Source organism: Gopherus evgoodei, chromosome 4 (genome assembly GCF_007399415.2).
Source record: "Gopherus evgoodei ecotype Sinaloan lineage chromosome 4, rGopEvg1_v1.p, whole genome shotgun sequence".
Taxonomy (NCBI): Eukaryota; Metazoa; Chordata; order Testudines; family Testudinidae; genus Gopherus; species Gopherus evgoodei.
Window position 1 is genome coordinate 151,007,375 of NC_044325.1, and position 24,519 is coordinate 151,031,893.

The following is a 24,519-nucleotide window of genomic DNA, read 5'->3' on the forward strand; positions in this document are numbered from 1 at the left end:
ACTCCAAAGCTGCTGGGTGAGGGGCCGAGTGCCTAGGGACACCAAGCTTTGTGGGTCACCACAGCCGTCAGGGAGGTGTGGTGCAGAGCTGAGTGGGTGAACTAGAGGGTTTAAGGCTTGGGGCAGCTAAACTCAGCCCCCCCCCACACACACACAAAGGAGGCCCAGGCCAAGCCCTGGTGGCTGCAACAGGGTTAGGGCCTAGGAGGGGAGTGGCAGTGCTGGTCTCTTGCTCTAAGCCACTAGTCCCTGCCCCTCAGAGCATCTCACTGGGGAGAGCACCCAATGTGGGAGTCTCCTCCCAACCAAACCAACACACAGCACAGGCCAGGCAGGCCCATCTTCACACTGAGAGCAGGGAGCCATACCTGTGTGGGTCACTGATGGGAGGATAAATCAGTACTCTGTCCTCCCAAACCCAGGAAAGAACAGGAGCCCCAGCTTGCAGCCCTCCCCCACTCTAACCACTAGACATCACCCCCCAAGTTCAGCTACAACCAGGAGTCCTGGCTCACAGCACACTGCTCTAACTAGCAGGGATAGCTCTAGACATTTCCCCGTCCCAAGCACAGCGGCATGCTGGGGGGTGCTCTGCCGGTCGCCGGTCCTGCGGCTCCAGTGGACCTCCCGCAGGTGTACTGCCAAAGGCTGCCTGCCTGCCACTCTCCCGGGGTCTGGCAGAGTGCCCCCCGCAGCTTGCTGCCCCAAGCACGTGCTTGGCATGCTGGGGCCTGGAGCTGCCCCCTGCTCTAACCACCAAACTCCTCTCCCCTCCCAGAGCAGGGATTGAACCCAGGACCCCTGGCTCCCAACCCCTCCCAGAGCAGGGACAGACCCCAGGACCCCTGGCTCCCCGCCCCTCCCACACCTCTCACCCACCCAACCCCTCGCAGGGCAGGGATTGAACCCAGGACCCCTGGCTCCCAACCCCTCCCAGAGTAGGGACAGACCCCAGGACCCCTGGCTCCCAGCCCCTCCCAGAGCAGGGACAGACCCCAGGACCCCTGGCTCCCAGCCCCTCCCACACCTCTCACCCACCCAACCCCTCGCAGGGCAGGGATTGAACCCAGGACCCCTGGCTCCCAACCCCTCCCAGAGCAGGGACAGACCCCAGAACCCCTGGCTCCCAGCCCCTCCCACCCATCCAACCCCTCCCAGAGCAGGGACAGACCCTGGGACCCCTGGCTCCCAGCCCCTCCCACACCTCTCACCCACCCAACCCCTCCCAGAGCAGGGACAGACCCCAGGACCCCTGGCTCCCAGCCCCTCCCACCCAACCCCTCTCAGAGCAGGGACAGACCCCGGGAGTCCTGGCTCCCAGACCCCATCGCTCACCCCTCCCCCCCAGAGCAGGGATTGAACCCAGGACCCCTGGCTCCCAGCCCCTCCCAGGGCAGGGACAGACCCCAGGACCCCTGGCTCCCAGCCCCTCCCAGGGCAGGGACAGACCCCAGGACCCCTGGCTCCCAGCCCCTCCCACACCTCTCACCCACCCAGCCCCTCCCAGAGCAGGGACAGACCCCAGGACCCCTGGCTCCCAGCCCCTCCCAGGGCAGGGACAGACCCCAGGACCCCTGGCTCCCAGCCCCTCCCCGAGCAGGGCCAGACCCCAGGACACCTGGCTCCCAGCCCCTCCCCGAGCAGGGCCAGACCCCAGGACCCCTGGCTCCCAGCCCCTCCCAGAGCAGGGCCAGACCCCAGGACCCCTGGCTCCCAGCCCCTCCCAGAGCAGGGATTGAACCCAGGACCCCTGGCTCCCAGCCCCTCCCAGAGCAGGGCCAGACCCCAGGACCCCTGGCTCCCAGCCCCTCCCAGAGCAGGGCCAGACCCCAGGACCCCTGGCTCCCAGCCCCTCCCAGAGCAGGGCCAGACCCCAGGACCCCTGGCTCCCAGCCCCTCCCCGAGCAGGGCCAGACCCCAGGACCCCTGGCTCCCAGCCCCTCCCAGAGCAGGGCCAGACCCCAGGACCCCTGGCTCCCAGCCCCTCCCAGAGCAGGGCCAGACCCCAGGACACCTGGCTCCCAGCCCCTCCCAGAGCAGGGCCAGACCCCAGGACACCTGGCTCCCAGCCCCTCCCAGGGCAGGGACAGACCCCAGGACCCCTGGCTCCCAGCCCCTCCCAGGGCAGGGCCAGACCCCAGGACCCCTGGCTCCCAGCCCCTCCCCGAGCAGGGCCAGACCCCAGGACCCCTGGCTCCCAGCCCCTCCCAGAGCAGGGCCAGACCCCAGGACCCCTGGCTCCCAGCCCCTCCCAGGGCAGGGCCAGACCCCAGGACCCCTGGCTCCCAGCCCCTCCCCGAGCAGGGCCAGACCCCAGGACCCCTGGCTCCCAGCCCCTCCCCGAGCAGGGCCAGACCCCAGGACCCCTGGCTCCCAGCCCCTCCCAGAGCAGGACAGACCCCAGGACCCCTGGCTCCCAGCCCCTCCCAGAGCAGGGCCAGACCCCAGGACCCCTGGCTCCCAGCCCCTCCCAGAGCAGGGCCAGACCCCAGGACCCCTGGCTCCCAGCCCCTCCCAGAGCAGGGCCAGACCCCAGGACCCCTGGCTCCCAGCCCCTCCCCGAGCAGGGCCAGACCCCAGGACCCCTGGCTCCCAGCCCCTCCCAGAGCAGGGCCAGACCCCAGGACCCCTGGCTCCCAGCCCCTCCCAGAGCAGGGCCAGACCCCAGGACACCTGGCTCCCAGCCCCTCCCAGGGCAGGGACAGACCCCAGGACCCCTGGCTCCCAGCCCCTCCCAGAGCAGGGCCAGACCCCAGGACCCCTGGCTCCCAGCCCCTCCCCGAGCAGGGCCAGACCCCAGGACCCCTGGCTCCCAGCCCCTCCCAGAGCAGGGCCAGACCCCAGGACCCCTGGCTCCCAGCCCCTCCCAGGGCAGGGACAGACCCCAGGACCCCTGGCTCCCAGCCCCTCCCAGGGCAGGGCCAGACCCCAGGACCCCTGGCTCCCAGCCCCTCCCAGAGCAGGGACAGACCCCAGGACCCCTGGCTCCCAGCCCCTCCCAGAGCAGGGCCAGACCCCAGGACCCCTGGCTCCCAGCACCGCGGGGCGTGGGCGGCTCTGGCTCTAGCTCTCTGCCCTGCAGGGCGGAGCCGCGGCCGCATCACCGGCCAGAAAACAGTAGCGGGTGAAGGGCCACAACATCATCCCTCCCCTGGCTCAGCCCCTGCCCAGCCAATCATCGTCCTCCCCTTGAGATCCGCTGCCCAATCACCATCAGCATAGCGCGAAGGGGGCGGGTCTGTGTCAATCACAAACAGCGGCGATTTTTACCTGGCCGAAGGGGGATCAGGTACTGGGGGCGGGGCTTGCTGCAGGGGGGGGGGTCAGGGTTGGGGGCTGTGGAGATGGGTGTGGTCAGAGGCCACGGGGATGGGCAGGGGCTGCAGGGGGTGGGGGTTAGGGGCTCAGAGGCCATGGGGATGGGCAGGGGCTGAAGGGGGTGGGGGTTAGGGGCTCAGAGGCCATGGGGATGGGCAGGGGCTGCAGGGGGTGGGGATTAGGGGCTCAGAGGCCATGGGGATGGGCAGGGGCTGCAGGGGGTGGGGGTTAGGGGCTCAGAGGCCATGGGGATGGGCAGGGGCTGAAGGGGGTGGGGGTTAGGGGCTCAGAGGCCATGGGGATGGGCAGAGGCTGCAGGGGGTGGGGGTTAGGGGCTCAGAGGCCATGGGGATGGGCAGGGGCTGCAGGGGGTGGGGGTTAGGGGCTCAGAGGCCATGGGGATGGGCAGAGGCTGCAGGGGGTGCGGGTTAGGGGCTCAGAGGCCATGGGGATGGGCAGGGGCTGAAGGGGGTGGGGGTTAGGGGCTCAGAGGCCATGGGGATGGGCAGGGGCTGAAGGGGATGGGGTTTAGGGGCTCAGAGGCAATGGAAATGGGCAGGGGCTGCAGGGGGAGGAGAGTTAGGGGCTCAGAGGCGGTGGGGAGGGGCAGAGTTGGTTAATGGCTGAGATGCCTTGGGGATGGACAGAGACTGCAGGGGGAGAGGGATTAGATAGAGGCAGTGGGGATAGGCAGGGGCTGCAGGGAGATGGTTACAGTGGGGGAGGGCTCCTGTTCTTTCCTGGGTTTGGAAGGACAGTGGGGTCTGGTGGTCCTAGTACTGATTTATCCTCCCATCAGGAGCTCAGAGGCTGTGGGGACGCAGGGGGAAGGATTAGAGGCTATGGAGATGGGTGGGGGTCAGTGGCTGTGTGGATGGAGAGCTTGGGATGGGTCAAGGACTCTGGGTCCCCCCAGCACAGGCTGACCTATCCCCTCTCCCAGCATGAACCCCTATGTGGGTTTGGTGAGCAGCCTGCGCGCTGCCTGGCTTACGGGGAAGACACGCGCAGCTGAGCACCGGGTCTCCCAGCTGGAGGCGCTGCGCCGCTTCCTGGATGAGAAGAAACAGCCCATCCTGGATGCCATGGCCTCGGACATGCGCAAGGTGAGCCGGATGGGGCTGAGCCCAGCGCAGGGCAATAGGGGGCAGGTCTCCCTATAGGGCAGGGTTGGGGGGAATGGGGGTCTCCCTGGGGATCCCCCACAGCACAGAGAGCAGGGGGTGCACTGGGGTCTTGTCTGCCCAGGTTCCTGGCCCACCCTCCTCCCCGCAGGAGTGGAGGACTGTGGGTCATGTGCTAAGCGAGGTGACGGCGGCATGTGGTCCCCTCTCTCCTCCCATGGGGGCGGGTCTGTGTCTGTGCAGGTGGGGGTGTTTTGTTAGGGCCTAGTTAAATGTTCTTGCTGCCCTAGGTTCTGTCAGCGAAGGCCCTTGGGAGCAGCACCTGCCCTTGGACGGGGAAGGCTGGGACAGTTCCTGGGACAGTTTGTTCCCTGGGCTGTGATCGGCCCCTGAGGAGACTCTGTCTCCTGCACAGACCAGCTTTTCCTGGTGGCAGAGAGTCCCCCTGGCCCAACGAGTGGAGCTGTCAACCGCGGTCCCCATCCCAAGCGTTTAGGCTCTGTTAGATGCGCAGGGCCCAGGTCATGGAGCGCTGATATGCGCTGGATCCAGCCCTGGTCTCTCTAGTCCATGGGGCACCAGTGTCGGCGAAAGGACTGGCTGAGGGGCTCCTGGCAGCCGGTAGTGCTGAGGAGACGCACTGTGGTGACCTACTGGCGTTTCCTGTGGGTGGGACGGCTCCGTGCCCAGATCTGTCGTGTTGCTGGGGGTCAGCTAGGAGGTGACAAAAGCGAGGAGATCCGAGGCCAGGGATTGCCTGCCAAGATGAGTCGGCATCTCTCAGCCGCCCGGAGCTGGCAGAAGGCCTCATGCACCCCGACGGCTGCGTGAGTCTGGGGTTGATGAGACCAGATGCCTCTGGCCTGGGGACCGCACTGACCTATGGGGGGATCCTTTGCCAGGGGAGATGACACTGCGTCTGCCCCCACCCCAGTGAGCTTCCCCCAGCTGGTCCCATCCTGGCCCCACGCTGCCCTCGGGGTCTGTAGTGGTGGATGGGCAGGGCTGTGTGTCCCAGGCCATGGTGGTGTCATGGTCAATGCCCCAGTCTTTAAACAGTTACTTGGAGGAGCCCTTCAGTGCACAGGCCCCCCAGAGGTCCCACTCCTCCTCCAAGGCCGGCCACGTGGCCTCACTGCCTCCGAGATGGAGCCTGTGGGCTCCAGCCCTCCTGCTTCACCCTGAGAGCTCTGCCCAGCGCGTCCCACTGAGCCAGACTCCTGCTCAGAGCCTTTTACCCCTCGGGGATCAATGCCCATCTGTCAGGATCTGCAGGGACTCCAGGCCACCCTTTCCAAACCAGGTAACCTGTGTCACCTGGAATCCAGGGTCGGCAAGGTAGCAAAGCGTAAAGCGTGGGTGGGGGAGGGCAGAGAGCCAGCCCCTAACCCTGTAGGCCCTGTTCCTCTGAGCTCCAGCTCCACTCGCTCTCCCCTCATCTGTGCGTTTGTTTACTAGCAGCAGTTGCAAGCCCAGGCTGTTAACACTGTCCTCCCTGCTGCTGCCCTCAGGAGCCCAGCCTGCATCGGCCTCCCTGCTGCTCAGGGTTAAGGGCCCACTGGCTGGGCCTCCTTTCAGTTCAGCGGAGTAATTCTGTTCTCCAGCCAGCTATGGGATTCAGGCACCTCTTGTGTCTGGCAGTAGGATGCATGGAGGCACGCAGCCTCCGGATCAAAGTAGTATCAGAATGGGCATGGCTGGGCTGCAGGGATGAAGCTAATTGCTGCTCTGTGCCCCCAGCCCTCCTTCGAGGTGGAGCTCTCTGAGATTATCATGGTCAAGAACGAGGTCAACTACGCGCTCAACAACCTGTCCAGCTGGATGAAGGACAAGGGTGTGGACAAGAACCTGGTAAGGGGGAGACGCATCCTCAAGGCTGAGCGGGGGGGGATGTGCTACCCCCAAGTGAAATGGGGGGAGAAACACCCCCCCAGGCCTGTGGCATCTGAGAACAAGCACCCAAGGCTGAGCCGGGCTCTGCCCCCATGGCCAAGCCAGGGCTCCTGTCCCCACAGTCCAGTTCACTTCCCCGCCCCCCAGGACCTGGGATCCACTGCCCCCAGCTCCTGACACCCAGGCCTCCCCTGCAGGTGACTCAGCTGGACACGGCCTTCATCCGGAAGGAGCCCTATGGAGTGGTGCTGATCATTGGGCCCTGGAACTACCCCTTGCAGCTCATTCTGGTGCCCCTGGTTGGGGCCATTGTGGCCGGTAAGTCAGGGATTAGGGACACCCCTCCCCCACCCCCAGCATGGTCCCTGCTGTGATGGGTTCTCCCCTGGGTGCCACCTGGAACTGGGGTATCACCGAGCCCTCTGATCCACCAGCCTGGGCTCCCTCTCACACTGTGCCTCTGTGACAATCCACAGAGCCCTCCAGCCTTCACTTTCACCAGCATTCACACAGGTAGGGACACATCCAGCTGCAATGACACGTTGGTTCTTTAGAATCATAGAATATCAGGGTTGGAAGGGACCTCGGGAGGTTATCTAGTCCAACCCCCTGCTCAAAGCAGTACTAATCTCTAAATGGCCCTTTCAAGGATTGAAGCCACAACCCTGGGTTTAGCAGGCCAATGCTTAAACCACTGAGCTATCCCTCCCCCCGTAAGCACCAGCTTCCCAGCCTGGGACCACAGAGCAGAACCATCCTGCCCTGGTTAAATCTCGCCAGTATATGGGTTTCATACCCGCTCCGCCTCTCCCTTAATGTGAAGAGAGCAATGTTCAGTTGTGGTAACCAAGCATAGATTTTTCCCAAGCACTCCAGTCAAAGTTCATGGGTTTAGATTAAAACAAAAACAAGTTTATTAACTACAAAAGATAGATTTTAAGTGATGGCAAATAGATCAAAGCAGATTACCTACTAAATACAAAATGTAAACTAAACTTAATATACTAAATAGATTGGCTATGAATTAACAGATTCTCATTCTGAGAAATGATACAATCAGGCTGCAGATTCTTAAGGCACAAGCTGCACTTGCTTTACAGCCTGGAGTCCCCAGGTCCTTCATGCACAGGCTAGAAATCCCTTTAGCCTGGGTCCAGCACTTTCCCCAGTTCAGTCTTTGTTCATTTGGTGTTTCCAGGAGTCTTCTTGTGTGAGGAGTGAAGAACCCCAAATGATGTTACTCTCCTGCCTTATATAGTTTTAGCGTATGGCAGAAAGCCTTTGTTCCAGCAGCTTGGTTCTCAGACCAGTTTGTAGAAAAATACTGACCTCCCAAGATGGAATAGCGTGGTCACATGTCCTTGTAGAGTCATAGCAGCCGTTACTCTCGGACTGTCTGTAGTGTACTCAGGAAGGCTCCCCAGGTGGGGGATAAGCTTCTGCTAAGGTCTGTTGTTTTTTCTAGTGGCCCATTGCCCTGAATAGGCCCTTCCCAACCATCTATCTAGGCTAAAAGCATCTTGTCCAGTGGGCGTTATCCAGGTGTAACTACATTTGAAGTATAGATACAGAATTAGTATTTACAACTTCAGATACATGCATACAAAAAGGATAATCATATTCAGCAAATCATAAGCTTTCCAATGACCCCTTACATGACCCATCTTACATAAAATGCATCATGATTATGCCATAATCATATCATAATAATATCACTGTGAGAATATGGGGTGTAGTGTCACACTCACATCCTCTGGGCCAGGGATCCTGACCCACAACCTTCCCCAGCCCCAAATGAGGCTCCTGGTGTGTTCCCCAGGGACACCTCCCTGCAGTGCTCCCCGGTGGTGGGTTGGAGTGCTGCGGCGAGGCCCTGGGGAGGGGAGGTGTCTGTGCTGCACAGTGACATCCCGCCTGCTCCCCCAGGGAACTGTGTGATCATCAAACCATCCGAGATCTGCAGCAGCTCTGAGAAGCTCCTGGCTGAGACGCTGCCCAGCTACCTGGACAAGGTAAGAAGCTGCCCCCTCCCCAGGCACCACGCCCATCTCCTGTTCCCACACTCACTCCTGAGTCACTCCTGCAGGCCTAACACCCTGGCCATCCCCTTACCACATGCCAAGCTGGCCCCCATACCCCAGCCCCCCACACCCAGCTCTCCTCTGTGCCTCCACCAATACCTCGAACAATGCATCCCCACACCCACTGAGCTGCTCCCCGGTGCCCCCTCCCCGCCCAACATCCTATCAGTGCCGGTAGCCAGCGTGACGGGGACAGGGCCATAGGGAGCAGAGAGGGGAACAGTACAGCAATGGGCAGGGGTGAGGCAAAGTAAAGGGGGAAGGACGAGGATCACCTCACACATCCTCCCCTCTCCAATTGCAGGACTGCTTTGCTGCGGTGACCGGGGGCCCTGCAGAGATGACTCAGCTGCTGGAAAACAAGTTTGACTACATCTTCTTCACGGGTACGACCCAAGTGACCTAGCCCCCTCCCCTCTCCATGGTCCCCTCCCCTTCCACTCCAAGGAGCACCGTCCAGCCCCCCCCTACACACGTCCACTGCCTTCCCTCTCCCAGGGGGCTGCCCCCAGAGCCCATTGCCACGGTGCACACTCAGGGCCCAGCCAGTGGCTCTGGGCCCCTCGGCGTTGTCCCGACTGGGCCAGGAGGGGGCTCTCTGGGGCTGGGATCCCAGCTGAGTGACTCTCTGAGCCCTGAGGCCCCTGAAGATGGGGGCTAGGAGTGACTGGAGCCCCCAGTTAGATGCAGGGTCCTTCCCCTTCCTGGGGGAGCCTGGGGCTGCCTGCATCCCAAGGCCCCTGGCACCCCAGGCCGGGTGGAATAGTGGCGAGTCTCTGCCCTGACGCATCTCTCCCACCCCCACAGGCAGCCCCCAAGTGGGCAAGATAGTGATGGCAGCTGCGGCCAAGCACCTGACGCCGCTGACGCTGGAGCTGGGGGGCAAGAACCCCTGCTACGTGGCCGATGAGAGCGACCTGCAGAACGTGGCCAACCGGCTGGTCTGGGGGCGCTGCTTCAACGCGGGACAGACCTGCGTCGCGCCCGACTACGTGCTGTGCAGCGTAGAGACGCAGGAGAAGCTGCTGCTCGCCCTGCGCCACGCCATCACCCAGTTCTTCGGCCCCGAGCCCCGGGAGTCGCCCGACTTCGCCCGCATCATCAGTGACAAGCAGTTCCAGCGCATCCGGGCCCTGCTGGGCAGCGGGCGTGTAGCCATCGGGGGGCAGACGGACGAGAGGGATCGCTACATCGGTGAGGGCCCCACCACCAGGGCTCGGGGCTCTGGGGGACCCATCCATGCCGGGGCTCTGGGGGACCAATCCATGCCAGGGTGGGGGGGCTCGGTGGACCCATCCATGCCAGGTCTCAGGGGCCTTGGGCTGAGGATCCAGGGATCCAGGCAGGGCACAGGGAGCACTGATTGTGGAGAATGAGCACTGGGAGCTCTGGTTGCAGGGCAGGGCCTGTGTGGAACTCTGGTATCAGGGCAGGGCTAGATGGAGGCAGATGAGGGCTATCATGTGCCTCTGTATAGTGAGTGATCCCCCCACACACACAGCCCCCACGGTGCTGGCGGATGTGCAGCCGTCAGACCCTGCCATGCAGGAGGAGATCTTCGGGCCTGTCCTGCCTATCGTCACCGTGCCCAACGTGGACGAAGCCATCGCCTTCATCAACCGCCGGGAGCGGCCACTGGCAGTGTACGTCTTCGCCTCCGACAGCAAGGTGCGGGGCAGGGATCTAGGGCAAGTTCTGGCTGAGGACTCGCACCCGGGCCCAGGGCAGGCTCCATGCTGGAACTGGTCTTTCACCTGTTCACTGCTGGTGCAGTGCGATCCCCAGCCCACAACGCTGGGGCCAGTCTCCACAGGAGGACGGCGCTGCTTGGCTCCCCACACTCTGCCCAGGTCTGGTCACCACTCCTGGAGGGATGCAGCTGTGTGGGAGGGGCTCCAGGCCAGCTGATGTGGCAGCACTGGGGTAACTGCGGGTGGGTATCAGGCACAAATTGGGGCTCCCTCACCCCCTGTCATGGAGTCCCCGGGTGATGCTCTGGAACTGCTCCCCACAAAGCCAGTCAGGACTTTGGGGAGCCTGCTCTCCCTTGGAGCAGACTGTCTTCAGGGTGAGAAGCTCACACAGCTTCACCTCCTGGGTCTCTCCTTGGAGCATTCAGCATATGCTCCTCCATGCGCTTTCCACGGTGAGTCTGCCCAGGCGGGGTCCTGGAGAAGCCAGAGGATCCTGCACCCCCGCTTTGCTTCACAGTCAGATGTGACTCTCAGCCAGCCAGTAAAGCAGAGGTTTATTAGATGACAGGAATACGGTCTAAAACAGAGCATGTAGGTACAGAGAACCGGACCGCTCAGCCGGGTCCATTCTGGGGCCCAGTGAGGCAGACCCCCATGTCTGCACTCACTCCTCATCCCCAGCCAGCTCCAAACTGAAACCCCCTCCAGCCCCTCCTTTCTGGCCTTTGTCTCTTTCCTGGGCCAGGAGGTCACCTGATCTCTTTATTCTCCCACACCTTTAGCATCGCTTTGCAGGAGGGAAGGGCCCGGGCCATTAGTTGCCAGGAGACAGAGTGTCGTCCAGAAACTGAGGCACCCACACAGTATTCAGAGGAAACATTCAGAACCATCCCACTTCGTCACACCCCCCATCTCTGCTTCCCCCCAGCTGGTGCGTCGGGTGCTGGAGCGGACGAGCAGTGGCGGTTTTGGTGCCAACGACACCATAATGCAGATGACGCTAATCTCGCTGCCCTTCGGTGGGATTGGTATGTCTGGGCCCCAGCTAACCCCTGTTCCCTGCCCCCAGCCTGGGGCTGAGCCCCTGAGGGGGAGCATGGCTGGGCCCCGTGACTGTGCTATGGGCAGGGCCCAGTGGGCTGGAATAGTAATAGAAGGGGGGTGAGGGCATGGCTGGGCCACGTGACTGGACCGCGCTGTGTGGGGAGGGCCCAGTGGGCTGGGATTGTACTGGAGGGAGGGCGTGGGCATGGCTGGGCCCCGTGACTGGACCGTGCTGTGTGGGCAGGGCCCAGTGGGCTGGGATCGTACCGTGGGGTTGGGCACGGCCCTGAGTCTGTATCCAAGCTCTGCTCTGTTTCTAGGGAACAGTGGGCTGGGCTCGTACCACGGCAAGTTCAGCTTTGACACCTTCTCTCACCACCGCGCCTGCCTCCTGCGCAGCCTGGGCCTGGAGACCGTGAACGCCCTGCGCTACCCACCCTACAGCGAGCGCAAAATGGGGCTGGTGCTCTCCACCTTCAGGATCAATCGCACGGGCACCTGCATCCTGCTGTGACGGGAGGGTCGGCCCAGCCCGGCCACCCAGCATCACACAACCCATGTGTTGCCTGACTGCCATGGGGGAGAGGAGCAGCTGGCTTGAGTCCCCCAGCTGACCTAGGAAATCTGACACCCCCGCCTTCCACAGATTAAAGACACTCTCCAGCCTTCCTCTTTCCCCCACTGACGATGGAAGAAAATGATCTGGAATATTTAAGGTTCAGTGTCCTAATACAGCATTTCTCAAACTGGGGTCCGCCGGCCCCACTGATCAACTCCTACCTGTTTGTCCCTCAACGCCTCTCCCTCCCTCCCAGGGCCTCCTGCACGCCGGGGAACAGCAGTTCAGTGGGGTACAGGAGATGCTGGGCGGGAGGGGGGAGGAGAGAGGATGGGATGCACTCGGGGAAGAGGGCAGAAGGAGGCGGGGAAGACAAGGGGCAGGGGCGGGAAGAGGTGAGGTGGGGCCTTGGGGGAAGGAGGTGGAGCCTAGAATTGAGCAGGGGACTTGGGGTTCTGCAAAAAAATTGAAATCCTAAATGGGAGTCCTCAGGTTGCTAACGTTTGAGTCCTGCTGTCCTAACAGATAAAACACAAGGTATTAGTTGGTGTCTGCTACAGTCACTGAATCGCACTAGGGCTAGCCTCCCTGTCCCGCCTCTTTTGGCTGAGACCACAGCCCCGCTTGCTGGTCTCAGCCCCACTGTGGCCCTAGCTGGGATGGAGAGGAGCTAGAGAACTCCGCCCCTTCCCCCGGCTACACAAGGTGTGAGGAGGCTTAGCCTGTATTGCGCACTGCCCATGCACTAGGGAATAGGATGATCAGAGCCTTATACATCGTAATGTTTAGGGAAAACACTGCGTGATCATGGAGGACTTTAATTTGAGAGCTATGTGCTGGAGGTGCCATGCTGGCAGCACTGAAACACTCTGGGAATTTTGAAACGTTATAGATGCCAAGTTCCTCCCTCAAAAAGTGTTGCTGCCAGTGTGGGGGAAATTCTTTATTAGCTCTAGTCCTGACCGATAAAGAGGAACTGGTAACAGAACTGAAATTAATGGGGTTAGGTATAAGGGCTTAGGTATAAGTCTGGACCCGTAATATATAATACATGCTGCTTTAAAAGCTTCTCTCAGGCTGGATTGGGTAAGACTCATTTCTGTTCAAGAGCAGGTAACAGTCAGGGATCTCTCACAGGCACCTTTCTCTTATCCTGGAAGGACACATTGATATACATTTACCCTCTGGTGCTACTAGTTTCCAAAGTGCTGCTCAAAAATCAAGAAGGATTGTACTTGTGTGATCCTTGTAGCACTGGCTTGGCCTCGTCAGCACTGGTTCTCTACTCTGCTGACCCTGTCCGCCAGATCTCCCTTGACTCCACCTCCAGAACAAGACCTGATTTCACGAGAGCAGGGTTGCCTGCTGCATCCCAATGTGGCGGCTTTTCATCATGTGCTATGGACACTCCATGGTTGACTCCGCAGGAAGCCGACTGTTCGAGAACGTGCAAAACGTTCTCTTAAATAGCAGAAAGCCTTGTGCCTAGATACATTTACCTGTTAACATGGAAGCGGTTCTCCTCGTGGTCTCAGAATAAGAACGTGTTCTGGACTGTTTGTTCCGCCTGAAACAAGAAGTCCTGGATGTTAGTTCCGTCAGAGCTCACTAGCAGCTCTCTCTGCTTTCCAGCCTCAAAGTGCAGGTCGCTCAGGATTTTCCAATTGCACGTAAGTTAGGTACTTGACGGATCTGGATAGACTCTCTCCGCAGGTGGCAGATTTAATCCTTGGAATTTCAATCTACTGTTATCAGGGTCGAGTGTCCAACCTTTGAATGAATGGCTGCCTGATCTTTACTTCATCTTTCCACGAAAGGGGTGTTTGGGGTAGGAATTACTCTGTGAGAAGAGTGGGGGAGTATGAGCCTTGGTAGCTGACCCTCCTTACCGTACCATTTAGGCTGAGAGGAGAGCCCTAACTAAGGGCAGGACAGGAGCGGCGTCTACAAAACCAGGGGGCTGGTAGCAGAAAGAGGCTGCAGGGAGGAGAGCTGCAGTCACTGTCCCTGGGGTAAGGGAGAGAAAGGGGCATTGGCCCCAAGAGGAAGGGTCTGTCTAGTAGACCAGAAGGACATAAGGGTTTAGCTAGGATGGACAATGCAAGCCTGGGATAGGCAAGGTAGGGAGTAGTCTAGGGATGAGGCAGGAAGGTTTGGGGTAGTTGCTGGAGATAGGACCCCTGGACTGGAACCCAGAATAGAGGGTGGGCCTGGGTTCCCCTACAGCCCCTGAAAGAGTGGCATGATCTGGGCAGTGATCGTGAAGACCGTCTGGGAAGGTTCATCCCAGTCACTGAGGGAGTGTGGCTCAGCCAGGAGTGTGCCTAGGATGCTGTGGAGGACTTTGTAGAACCTCGGAAGGGGAGGACCATTGTGTACTTGGTTGGAGGGCTAAGCCCTGAAGACGAGGCACTGCAGCTCCTGAGGAGCAAGAGAGGGGCCCCAGAGCAAGACAGGCCAAGGAACAGCAAGAAGAGGGTGTCTGGCTGAAAGAGCTAAGCCCCAGAGGTGACTGGCAAACCCAATGACAGCAGCAGAACTGGATGCAGGATTCCAGCAGCAGTCACCCCAGTGCCGAATATACAGGTAAAATCATCTCTCTCTCTCCTACTCCAGATTCCTGTTTATGCATCCCAGAATCCCATTAGCCCTTTTGGCTGCAGCCTTGCACTGGGATCTCATGTTCAGGTGATTATCCTTCACAACCCCCAAGTCTTTCACAGACTCACTGCTTCCCAGGACAGAGTCCTCCATCCTGCAGGTGCGGCCAATATTCCTTGTTCCTAGATGTATACATTTATGTTTAGCCATATTCAAATGAATCTGGTTTGCTTGAAACCTGTATCAGTGACCTGTAATCTTCATTATTTACCACTTCCCTAATCTTTGCATCATCTGCAAACTTTATCAGCAATGATTTTGTTTTCTTCCAAGTTGTTGATAAAAATGTTAAATACCATAGGGCCAAAAACTGAACCCTGGGTGACCCCCCACTAGAAACACACTCGTTCAATGATGTTTTCCCATTTATAATTACATTTTGAGATATGGCACTTAGCCAGTTTTTAATCCATTTAGCATGTGACATGTTAATTTTGTATTATGCTAGCTTTTAATCAAAATATGATACCAAGTGAAATGCCTTACAGAAGTCTATTACACCAATACTATCATCTTTATCAGCGAAACGTGTAATCTCATAAAAAAGATATTAGGTTGGTTTGTCAGGATCTATTTTGCATAACCCTATGTTGACGGACAGTTATTACATTGCCCTCTTTTTATTCTTTATTAATTTGTTCCTGTATCAGCTGCTTCATTATCTTGTCCAGGATTGATGTTAGACTGACAGGCCTATAATTACCCAGATTATCCAGTTTAATTATTGGCACAACATTCACTTTCTTCCAGTCTTCCGGGGCATCCCCAATTTTCTGAGATGTATTCAACATCATTAATGGTCCAGCAGTTCCTCAGTCCACTCTTTTAAAACTCTTGGATGGAAGTTATCCAGGCCTGCTGATTTAAAAATGTCTAATTGTGGTAGCTGCTGTTTAAAATCCTGCTGAGATACTAGTTGAATGGAAAGAGTCATCATCATATTTTACAACTACATCATACAGCTTTTTCCCAAATACAGAACTGAAATATTTACAGAACACTTTTGTTATTTCTGGCATTATTATTGATCATTCTATTTCCATCTAGTAATGGACTGATAACATGTTATGGTTCTTTTTGTTTCTAGTATATTTTAAAAACGTATTGTCCTTAACTCTCTTGGCAATAGATTTTTTTTCCCTTGGGTCATAGATTCATAGATTCTAGGGTCAGAAGGGACCAATGTGATCATCTAGTCCGACCCCCTATCAGTTTTCTACTATTCCTAGCTTATGATTTCTATCCATTACTATCAACCTGCCTTGTCTTCCATTTCTTAAAATATATATATATATTTTGATTAATTACTGACTTCAGTTTCCTCTAAGTTAGGTTGGTTTTTTAGCCAGTGTGGTCTTTCTTGATTGTGACGACTTTGGGTATCTAGTGAAACGTTTTTAAACAATTCCTAAATCTCATTCCAAATGGTTTTTAATGGAGGGACAAGGACTGGGGTGTGATTGTGGCTAGGCAAGGCAGGACGAGTGAGGCAATGGGGGTTGTCTGGCGGGGTGGAGGGGGATGGGTGAGGTGATGGGGGCTGTTTTTTGCTAGGCAGGGGGGATGAGCGAGGCACTTTGTGTCCTCATCTATGGAGAACAGTCCTGGCCCCACTGGACACTGCCATTGCACATGGGAGCATGTGCCCATCTAAAGTGGAATACGCTGGCCCAGCAGCTGTAGGAGCAGTTCCTGGTGGGTCAGTTCCAGTTCGTCTCGCTGTTCCACTTTTCTTTTCATCTCACTTGTGGAACTGGCCCAACACAAACGTCTTCATGTGCAATAAAAAGGGAAGGGGTTTCCTAAACAGTCTTTGGACCTGGGCTGCTGAGCCCAAGCTAGGAGCATAAAGGTTGCGGGGGGCAGCCACAGCGGAGGGACCCACCCTTGTCCCATGGCATTCGCTATTTGCCAGGCCCAGGGACGTGGGTTTTGGTTTGGCCCCGAGGAGGAGCGTGTGGCCGAGGGGCTATGTCTGCACATACGCGGACAGCGATGTGGCACAGTCAGTCTGCACGACAGGGCTCAGCCAGTCTGTGCCTCTGGGCACCTGGGGGTTACTCCCAGCTCTGCCATGGGGAACCTGGGTTTGCAGCTGGCCCTGCTAAGGAATTCCACACCCCCACTGCCCAGAGGCACTGAGCTGTGGCCATGGGGAAGAACAGAGGGATGGGGCCCTTGGAGCTGGCTTGGGCCACTTGCAGTGAAGGACTTGAAAATTAATTCACACCTTGAATTTAGTCCACTGGGGCCACCCACAGCCCCCTCTTATCCCAGCCCTGGGCTCCCGCCACAGCTCTTCCAAAATCCTGCAATCCTTCCCCTCAGCCCCCTGCTGTCCCAGCCCTGGGCTCCTCCTACCCCCAGCTGTGCCAGTGCCCCTCAATGCTGACCCACAGACCCCTGCTATCCCAGCCCTGCCCCCCTCGCTAGTGCCCCTCAATCCCAACCCGCAGGGCTCTCCCCGGCTGTTGCTCCTTGTCTTTCATTTTCCCAGAAGCTGCTCCTTGGCAGTAGGGAGAAGATGGGGGTGGGGGGCAGACCCTAGCCATGCTGGCTGCTGTGGCTAGTCCCCTCTCTGGGGGCCTCACCCCAGCCCTGCCCATGCTGCCCACTGAGCCAGAGCCAGGGAGGGTGAAGGACCTGCAGGACCAGGCCAGGCAGGCGCGTTCAACGCCGAGTCTTTACTAAACCAAAATCTACGCAGGGAAAAGCATGGAGCAGGGGGCACCGGCAGCGATGGTGGACAGCAGACAGCATGATGGGAGAATGAGGCTAAGCCAGCACAGCGGGCATGTCTGAGACAGAAGTGATTCCCTGGCAGCAGGCTGGGTCACAGGCTGCCCTTACTGCCCCTTCAGCCCTCATCCCCCTCGGAGCAGGGTCCTGCGGCTCCAGGACACCTGCCCCCCCCAGCAGGCAATGGGAGGATGACACTGCCCTTCCTGGGCAACACAGCAGCAGCCTGACAGGGGAATCAGTGTCAGAGGGCACCACTGGGATTACATGGCCCACCTGTCTCCTTGGTGGGGCAGACACCTGGCCGGGGGGGGGGGGGTCATTCCTGGGCAGCCCCCTTAGCATTTCCCTCCTCCAAGCAACTGTCTCCATTGGGGATGTGGTGTGGGGGAAGCTCTCTCCCCGCCACTCAAGCAGCTGGAGCTGGGGAAGCAAGAGGCTGGGCTAGGATGGTCAGGAGTTCCCAGAGCTGGGATGGAGGAAGCTGTGCCCCTCTCCCAGGAAGATGAAGGAGTCGGACAAAGATTATTTAACCCCTTTGGAGGGGGCCTCCTAAGGTTGGCCAGGCCTTCTCCCCCATGGCCGTCACTCCCATCAGGCAGCCAGTGGGTTGTACGGTGCAGGGGGGCTGGGCTGGGCTGGGCCCACCCTCCCGTCACAGCAGGGTGCAGGTGCCCTTGCGTTTGATCTCGAAGGCAGAAGTCACCAGCCCCATTTTGCGCTCGCTGTAGGGTGGGTAGCGCAGGGCGTTCACGGTCTCCAGGCCCAGGCTGCGCAGGAGGCAGGCGCGGTGGTGAGAGAAGGTGTCAAAGCTGAACTTGCTGTGGTACGAGCCCAGCCCGCTGTTCCCTAGAAACAGAGCAGAGCTCAGATACGGGGTCAGGGCAGGACCCAGCCACGCCCACCCCCACAGTACAATCCCAGCCCACCGAGCCCTGCCCACACAGTGCGGTTCAGTCACGGGGCCCAGCCGCCCCCACCCCCACAGCACGATCCCAGCCCACTGGGCCCTGCCCACACAGCGTGGTTCAGTCACGGGGCCCAGCCACGCCCACCCCCACAGTACGATCTCAGCCCACTGGGCCCGGCCCACACAGTGTGGTTCAGTCACGGGGCCCAGCCGCCCCCACCCCCACAGTACAATCTTAGCCCAGCCACGCCCACCCCCACAGCACGATCCCAGCCCACTGGGCCCTGCCCACACAGCGTGGTTCAGTCACGGGGCCCAGCCGCCCCCACCCCCACAGTACGATCCCAGCCCACTGGGCCCGGCCCACACAGCGCGGTTCAGTCACGGGGCCCAGCCACGCCCACCCCCACAGTACGATCCCAGCCCACTGGGCCCTGCTCACACAGCGCGGTTCAGCCACGGGGCCCAGCCGCCCCCACCCCCACAGCACGATCCCAGCCCACTGGGCCCTGCCCACACAGCGCGGTTCAGCCACGGGGCCCAGCCAGGCCCAGCCCCGCCCCGCCCCCCCAGTATGATCCCAGCCCACTGGGCCCTGCCCACACAGCGCAGTTCAGCCATGGGGCCAGCCAGGCCCAGCCACGTCCCGCCCCGCCCCCCCGGTACGATCCCAGCCCACCGAGCCCTGCCCACACAGTGCGGTTCAGTCACGGGGCCCAGCCGCCCCCACCCCCACAGCACGATCCCAGCCCACTGGGCCCTGCCCACACAGCGTGGTTCAGTCACGGGGCCCAGCCGCCCCCACCCCCACAGTACGATCCCAGCCCACTGGGCCCGGCCCACACAGCGCGGTTCAGTCACGGGGCCCAGCCACGCCCACCCCCACAGTACGATCCCAGCCCACTGGGCCCTGCTCACACAGCGCGGTTCAGCCACGGGGCCCAGCCGCCCCCACCCCCACAGCACGATCCCAGCCCACTGGACCCTGCCCACACAGCGCGGTTCAGCCACGGGGCCCAGCCAGGCCCCGCCCCGCCCCGCCCCCCCAGTATGATCCCAGCCCACTGGGCCCTGCCCACACAGCGCAGTTCAGCCATGGGGCCAGCCAGGCCCAGCCACGTCCCGCCCCGCCCCCCCGGTATGATCCTAGCCCACTGGGCCCTGCCCACACAGTGCGGTTCAGTCACGGGGCCCAGCCGCCCCCACCCCCACAGTACGATCCCAGCCCACTGGGCCCTGCCCACATAGCGTGGTTCAGTCATGGGGCCCAGCCACGCCCACCCCCACAGCACGATCCCAGCCCACTGGGCCCTGCCCACACAGTGCGGTTCAGTCACGGGGCCCAGCCACGCCCACCCCCACAGTACAATCCTAGCCCAGCCACGCCCACCCCCACAGCACGATCCCAGCCCACTGGGCCCTGCCCACACCGCGCGGTTCAGCCACGGGGCCCAGCCAGGCCCAGCCCCACCCCGCCCCGCCCCCCCAGTATGATCCCAGCCCACTGGGCCCTGCCCACACAGCGCAGTTCAGCCACGGGGCCAGCCAGGCCCAGCCACGTCCCGCCCCGCCCCCCCGGTATGATCCCAGCCCACTGGGCCCTGCCCACACAGCGTGGCTCCAGCTCAGGCGTGGGGCCCAGCCATGCATCTTCCCACGGTGGATCCCAGCCCACAGGGCTGTGCCCACATAGCAAAACTCAGCCATGGCATAGCTGCAGGCCCTAGTGACACCGGAGGAGATGCAGCTGAGCAGCAGGTCTCTGGGCCGCTCCGTGTGGTCCCAGTGTCCCCAGCCGAGGCCCAGTGTGTGCACTATGCCCTGGGCAGAGATGCTGGGCCCTGCTCCCAGCCCATGTCTCTGCAGGCAACTGGGTCAGCGGTGGGAGGCCACACGCTCTTCTAGGACTAGGCCGCTGCACAGCTCCAGGCTGCAATGGTTGGAGCTGGTTAAAGCCAGGCCCCGATGTTCCAGGAACCCCATGGCAGACAGGCCCCTTCCCCGGGCTGTGCATCTAGTGGCCCCCGGGGGCTCAGTCTCCGCCTGGGGGCCAAGAAATGGGGTTAGCTGGGGCCCAGACGTACCAATCCCACCGAAGGGCAGTGAGATTAGCGTTGTTTGCATCATGGTGTCGTTGGCACCAAAACCGCCACTGCTCGTCTGCTCCAGCACTCGGTGCACCAGCTGGTGGGAAAAAGAAAGGGGGAGTGAGGAAGCCCCATTCCCACCTGGTACCCACCCTCAGCTCCCCCCCCAGTGCCACCCCATCAGCTGGCCCGGAGCCCCTCCCACACAGCTGCTTCCCTCCGGGAGGGGCGACCGGGCTCGGGCGGGGTGTGGGACACTGGAGCAGTCTCTCCAATTCCTATCCAGGCCAGCCATGTTCTCCAGCCCATCCTCTCCTGCCCCCTTGCCCTCATGGTTACGTCACTGCCCAGGCAGGTGCTGGAGTTCAGCCCTCGCCTTGTAACAGCCACGCTCCTCCCCACTTCTCCCATCAAGGCAGTGCACTGCATGTTCACCCAGGAAAGTCAGACCGACACAGAATCGAGGGTGCTGCAGGCACCAGGGCAGCCTCTGCTACCCATCAGCCAGTGCCATGCATAATGCACACAGGGTGTCTCTGTGGCTGGGGCCCTGTGCTGTTCCCTGAAGGGCCCAGTTCTATCCTCACGGCTGACAGAGGCTTGGGCTGGTTTCATGTCGGTCATACAGTCTCACAGTGCCACCCCGTCTGGACGCTCTCACTCCGCTTCACAGGGGTTCAGCTTCGGCCTCTTCCCAATCTACTGGAGTGAAGCCAAGCGCATCTGCTCCTGAACCCACCCTAGAGTGTTCACACGGGGGGCGGCTGCCCGGGGGGGCAAAGCAGAGCCATTCCCCTGTGGAGACTGGGCCCAGGGTGGGGGGGTCGCACTGCCCCAGCAGTGAATGGGTGAAAAGCCGGTTCCAGCACGGAGCCTGCCCTGGGCTCAGGCATGAGTCCTCAGCCAGAACTCGCCCTAGATTCTTGCCCCGCACCTTGCTGTCGGAGGCGAAGACGTACATGGCCAGTGGCCGCTCCCGGCGGTTGATGAAAGCTATGGCTTCGTCCACGTTGGGCACAGTGATGATGGGCAGGACAGGCCCGAAGATCTCCTCCTGCATGGCAGGCTCCGATGGCTGCACGTCCGCCAGCACCGTGGGGGCTGTGGGGGAAGAGGGGGGCATCAGTCACTGCACAGGGACACATGGCAGCCCTCATCCACCATGGGTCTGCCTCCATCCAGCCCTGCCCTGGCACCGGAGCTCCCCACAGGCCCTGCCCTGCCACCAGAGCTCCCAGTGCTCATTTCTCCACCATCAGGGCTCCCCATGCCCTGCCTGGATCCCTGGATACTCAGCCCAGAGCCCTGTGCCCTGGCATGGGTTCCCCCGAGTCGTGTGCCCGCCCTCACCGATGTAGCGCTCCCTCTCGTCCGTCTGCCCCCCGATGGCCACACGCCCGCTGCCCAGCAGGGCCCGGATGCGCTGGAACTGCTTATCACTGATAATGCGGGCAAAGTCGGGTGACTCCCGGGGCTCGGGGCCGAAGAACTGGGTGATGGCTTGGCGCAGGGCGGGCAGCAGCTTCTCCTGCGTCTCTGCGCTGCACAGCACGTAGTCGGGCGCGATGCAGGTCTGCCCCGCGTTGAAGCAGCGCCCCCAGACCAGCCGGTTGGCCACGTTCTGCAGGTCACTCTCGTCGGCCACATAGCAGGGGTTCTTGCCCCCCAGCTCCAGTGTCAACGGCGTCAGGTGCTTGGCCGCAGCTGCCATCACTATCTTGCCCACTTGGGGGCTGCCTGTGGGAGTGGGAGGCATGCATCAGGGCAGAGACCTGCCACTCTTCCACCCGGCCTGAGGCGCCAGGGGCCTCAGGGCTCAGAGAATCACTCAGCTGGGATCCCAGCCCCAGAGAGCCCCTTCCTGGCCCAGTCAGGACAACGCCGAGGGGCCCAGAGCCACTGGCTGGGCCCTGAGTGTGCACCGTGGCAATGGGCTCTGGGGGCAGCCCCCTGGGAGAGGGAAGGCAGAGGACGTGTAGGGGGACTGGATGGTGGAAGAGGAGGTGACCATGGAGAGGGGCGGGGGCTGGGTCACTTGGGACATACCCGTGAAGAAGATGTAGTCGAACTTGTTCTCCAGCAGCTGGGTGGTCTCCGCAGGGCCCCCGGTCACCACAGCTAAGCAGTCCTGCAATCGGAGAGGGGAGGGTATGTGGGGTGATCCTCCTCCTGCCCCCTTTACTCTGCCTCACCCCAGTGGTCGAAATACTGGGGAGGCACAGAGGAGAGCTGGGTGTGGGGGGCTGGGGCATGGGATAGGGGGCTGGGCATGGTGCTAGGCCTGCAGGAGTGGCTCAGCACTTTGGGAACAGGAGATGGGCGTGGTGCCCGGGGGGGGGGGGGCAGCTCCTTACGTTGTCCAGGTAGCTGGGCAGCGTCTCAGCCAGGATCTTCTCAGTGCTGCTGCAGATCTCGGATGGTTTGATGATCACACAGTTCCCTGGGGGAGCAGGCGGGATGTCACTGTGCAGCACAGACACCTCCCCTCCCCAGGGCCTCGCCATAGCACCCCGATCTGCCACTGGGAAGCACTGCAAGGAGATGACCTGGGAGAACACGCCAGGAGCCTCATTTGGTGCCGGGGGAAGGTTCTGGGTCAGGAGCCCTGCCCCAAAGCACGTGGGGACCATGCTGGGGGTGGGACCTCTGCCTGGGGCAGGTTCCAGGCTTGTGGGGTTTAGGTCCCTGACTCACCGGCCGCGATGGCCCCGACCAGGGGTACCAGGATGAGATTCAAGGGGTAGTTCCAGGCCCCAATGATCAGCACCACTCCATAGGGCTCCTTTCGGATGAAGGCCGTGTCCAGCTGAGTCACCTGCAGGGGGAGGCCTCAGCATCAGGAGCTGGGGGGAGCAGGTCCCAGGTCCTGGAGTGGGTGTGGGGGACTGAACTCGGCTGTGGGGATAGGAGTCCTAGCTCGGATGCGGGGAGCAAGTCCCAGCTCAGCCCTGGATGCTCTTTCCTGCCCGCCCCAGGCTTCACCTCGGGGGGTGTTTTCTCCCCCATCCCCACAGCTCAGCCCCAGTGGGGTTCCCCTGCCTGCTCAGCCCCGGGGTCGCATCTCCCCCTTACCAGGTTCTTCTCCACGAACTCGTCCTTCATCCAGCTGGACAGGTTGTTGAGAGCGTAGTTGACCTCGTTCTTGACCAGGACGATCTCGGAGAGCTCCACCTCAAAGGGGGGCTGGGGGCACACAGCAGCGTTAGCTTCAAACCCTGCCCATCACCTTTGTCACCTCCCAGCTGGCCCCCAGCAACACGACAGGCCTGGGCGCGAAGCCGTCCCGCCCGCAGGAAATGCCAGCTGAGGCAAGTCATCTTAGTGCGTCTCCTCAGCATCACGGGCTGCCAGGAGCCCCTCACCCCATTCTCTCGCCCTGCACTGGCACCCCAGAGACTAGAGAGACCAGGGCTGGATCCGGCGCATCTCCATGGCCTGGGCCCGGTGTATCTAACAAAGCCTAAAGCCCTGGGATGGGGACCGGGGTCAACAGCTCCACTTCTTGGGCCCGGGGGACTCTCCAGGAGACAGAGCCTCCTTGGGGGCTGGTCACAGCCCAGGGAACGAACTGTCCTGGGAACTAAGAGTCATCCCAGCCCTCCCACTCCAAGGGTATGCGCTGCCCCATGGGTCTTCGCTGACAGAACCCAGAGCAGCAAGGGCATTTAACTAGACCCTACCAAAACACCTCCACATGCACACACAAGCCCGTCCCCAGGGGAGAAGAGAGGGGACCACGTGCCACAACCACCTCACTTAGCGCGCGACCCAGTTCCTGCGGGGAGGAGGGTGGACTAGGAACCTGGGCAGACAAGACCCCAGTGCACCCCCTGCTCTCTGTGCTGTGGGGGATCCCCAGGGAGACCCCCATTCCCCCCAACCCTGCCCTACAGGGAGACCTGACCCCCATTGCCCTGTGCTGGGCTCAGCCCCATCCGGCTCACCTTGCGCATGTCCGAGGCCATGGCATCCAGGATGGGCTGTTTCTTCTCATCCAGGAAGCGGCGCAGCGCCTCCAGCTGGGAGACCCGGTGCTCAGCTGCGCGTGTCTTCCCCGTAAGCCAGGCAGCGCGCAGGCTGCTCACCAAACCCACATAGGGGTTCATGCTGGAGGGAGGGGGTGGGTCAGCCTGTGCTGGGGGGACCCGGAGCCCCACCCACATCCCCAGCTCTCCATCCACACAGCCACTGATCCCCACCCACCTCCATCCACCTCCACAGCCACTGATCCTTCCCCTGCCCATTCCCACAGCCTCTGAGCCCCCAATCCCCCTCCCCTGCACCCCCTGTCCATCCCCACAGCCTCTGAGCCCCCAATCCCCCTATCCTACACCCCCTGTCCATCCCCACAGCCTCTGAGACCCTAGCCCCTCTCCCACTGCAGCCTCTGCCCATCCCCATGGCCTCTG

The 24,519-nt window shown here is 61.0% G+C and overlaps 2 protein-coding genes across 8 annotated transcripts in view; one reads left to right on the plus strand and one right to left on the minus strand.

Annotated features, from left to right (window-relative positions):
- LOC115651068 (aldehyde dehydrogenase family 3 member B1-like) lies at window positions 1-16,761 on the plus strand. 7 transcript variants are annotated; one of them, XR_004000306.1, is made up of 12 exons: window positions 1-16; window positions 4,262-4,424; window positions 6,183-6,293; window positions 6,533-6,653; window positions 8,262-8,347; window positions 8,721-8,802; window positions 9,224-9,610; window positions 9,918-10,084; window positions 11,039-11,138; window positions 11,475-11,870; window positions 12,966-13,383; window positions 14,330-16,761. XR_004000306.1 is itself a non-coding variant. In XM_030561928.1 (10 exons), exons 2-10 carry the CDS (start codon window positions 4,263-4,265, stop codon window positions 11,666-11,668), a joined length of 1,410 nt encoding a protein of 469 aa, XP_030417788.1. In that variant the 5' UTR covers window positions 1-16; window position 4,262; the 3' UTR covers window positions 11,669-12,058. The 7 variants fall into 7 exon arrangements, 3 of the variants coding, with proteins under 3 accessions (XP_030417788.1, XP_030417790.1, XP_030417789.1); XR_004000303.1 differs by having other exon boundaries at window positions 12,966-16,761; XR_004000305.1 differs by lacking the exon at window positions 12,966-13,383.
- LOC115651067 (aldehyde dehydrogenase family 3 member B1-like) overlaps window positions 16,755-24,519 on the minus strand; it is a 16,222-nt gene continuing 8,457 nt past the window's right edge. Inside the window, exons 4-12 of the mRNA XM_030561926.1 lie at window positions 24,055-24,217; window positions 23,183-23,293; window positions 22,805-22,925; window positions 22,465-22,550; window positions 22,157-22,238; window positions 21,461-21,847; window positions 21,045-21,211; window positions 20,108-20,207; window positions 16,755-17,962 (exon numbers count right to left, since the gene is read on the minus strand). Of these exons, the coding sequence (XP_030417786.1) occupies window positions 17,769-17,962; window positions 20,108-20,207; window positions 21,045-21,211; window positions 21,461-21,847; window positions 22,157-22,238; window positions 22,465-22,550; window positions 22,805-22,925; window positions 23,183-23,293; window positions 24,055-24,217 (1,411 nt within the window). The 3' untranslated portion in view covers window positions 16,755-17,768. The remainder of the gene's footprint in view (window positions 17,963-20,107; window positions 20,208-21,044; window positions 21,212-21,460; window positions 21,848-22,156; window positions 22,239-22,464; window positions 22,551-22,804; window positions 22,926-23,182; window positions 23,294-24,054; window positions 24,218-24,519) is intronic.

Excerpts from the sequence above, each read along its gene's own strand:
- LOC115651068 (XM_030561928.1), top strand. The coding sequence starts at position 4,263 with ATGAACCCCTATGTGGGTTTGGTGAGCAGCCTGCGCGCTGCCTGGCTT. Across the intron at positions 8,348-8,720 it reads TGCCCAGCTACCTGGACAAG|GACTGCTTTGCTGCGGTGAC; the intron begins GTAAGAAGCTGC and ends CTCCAATTGCAG. Across the intron at positions 11,139-11,474 it reads GCTGCCCTTCGGTGGGATTG|GGAACAGTGGGCTGGGCTCG; the intron begins GTATGTCTGGGC and ends CTCTGTTTCTAG.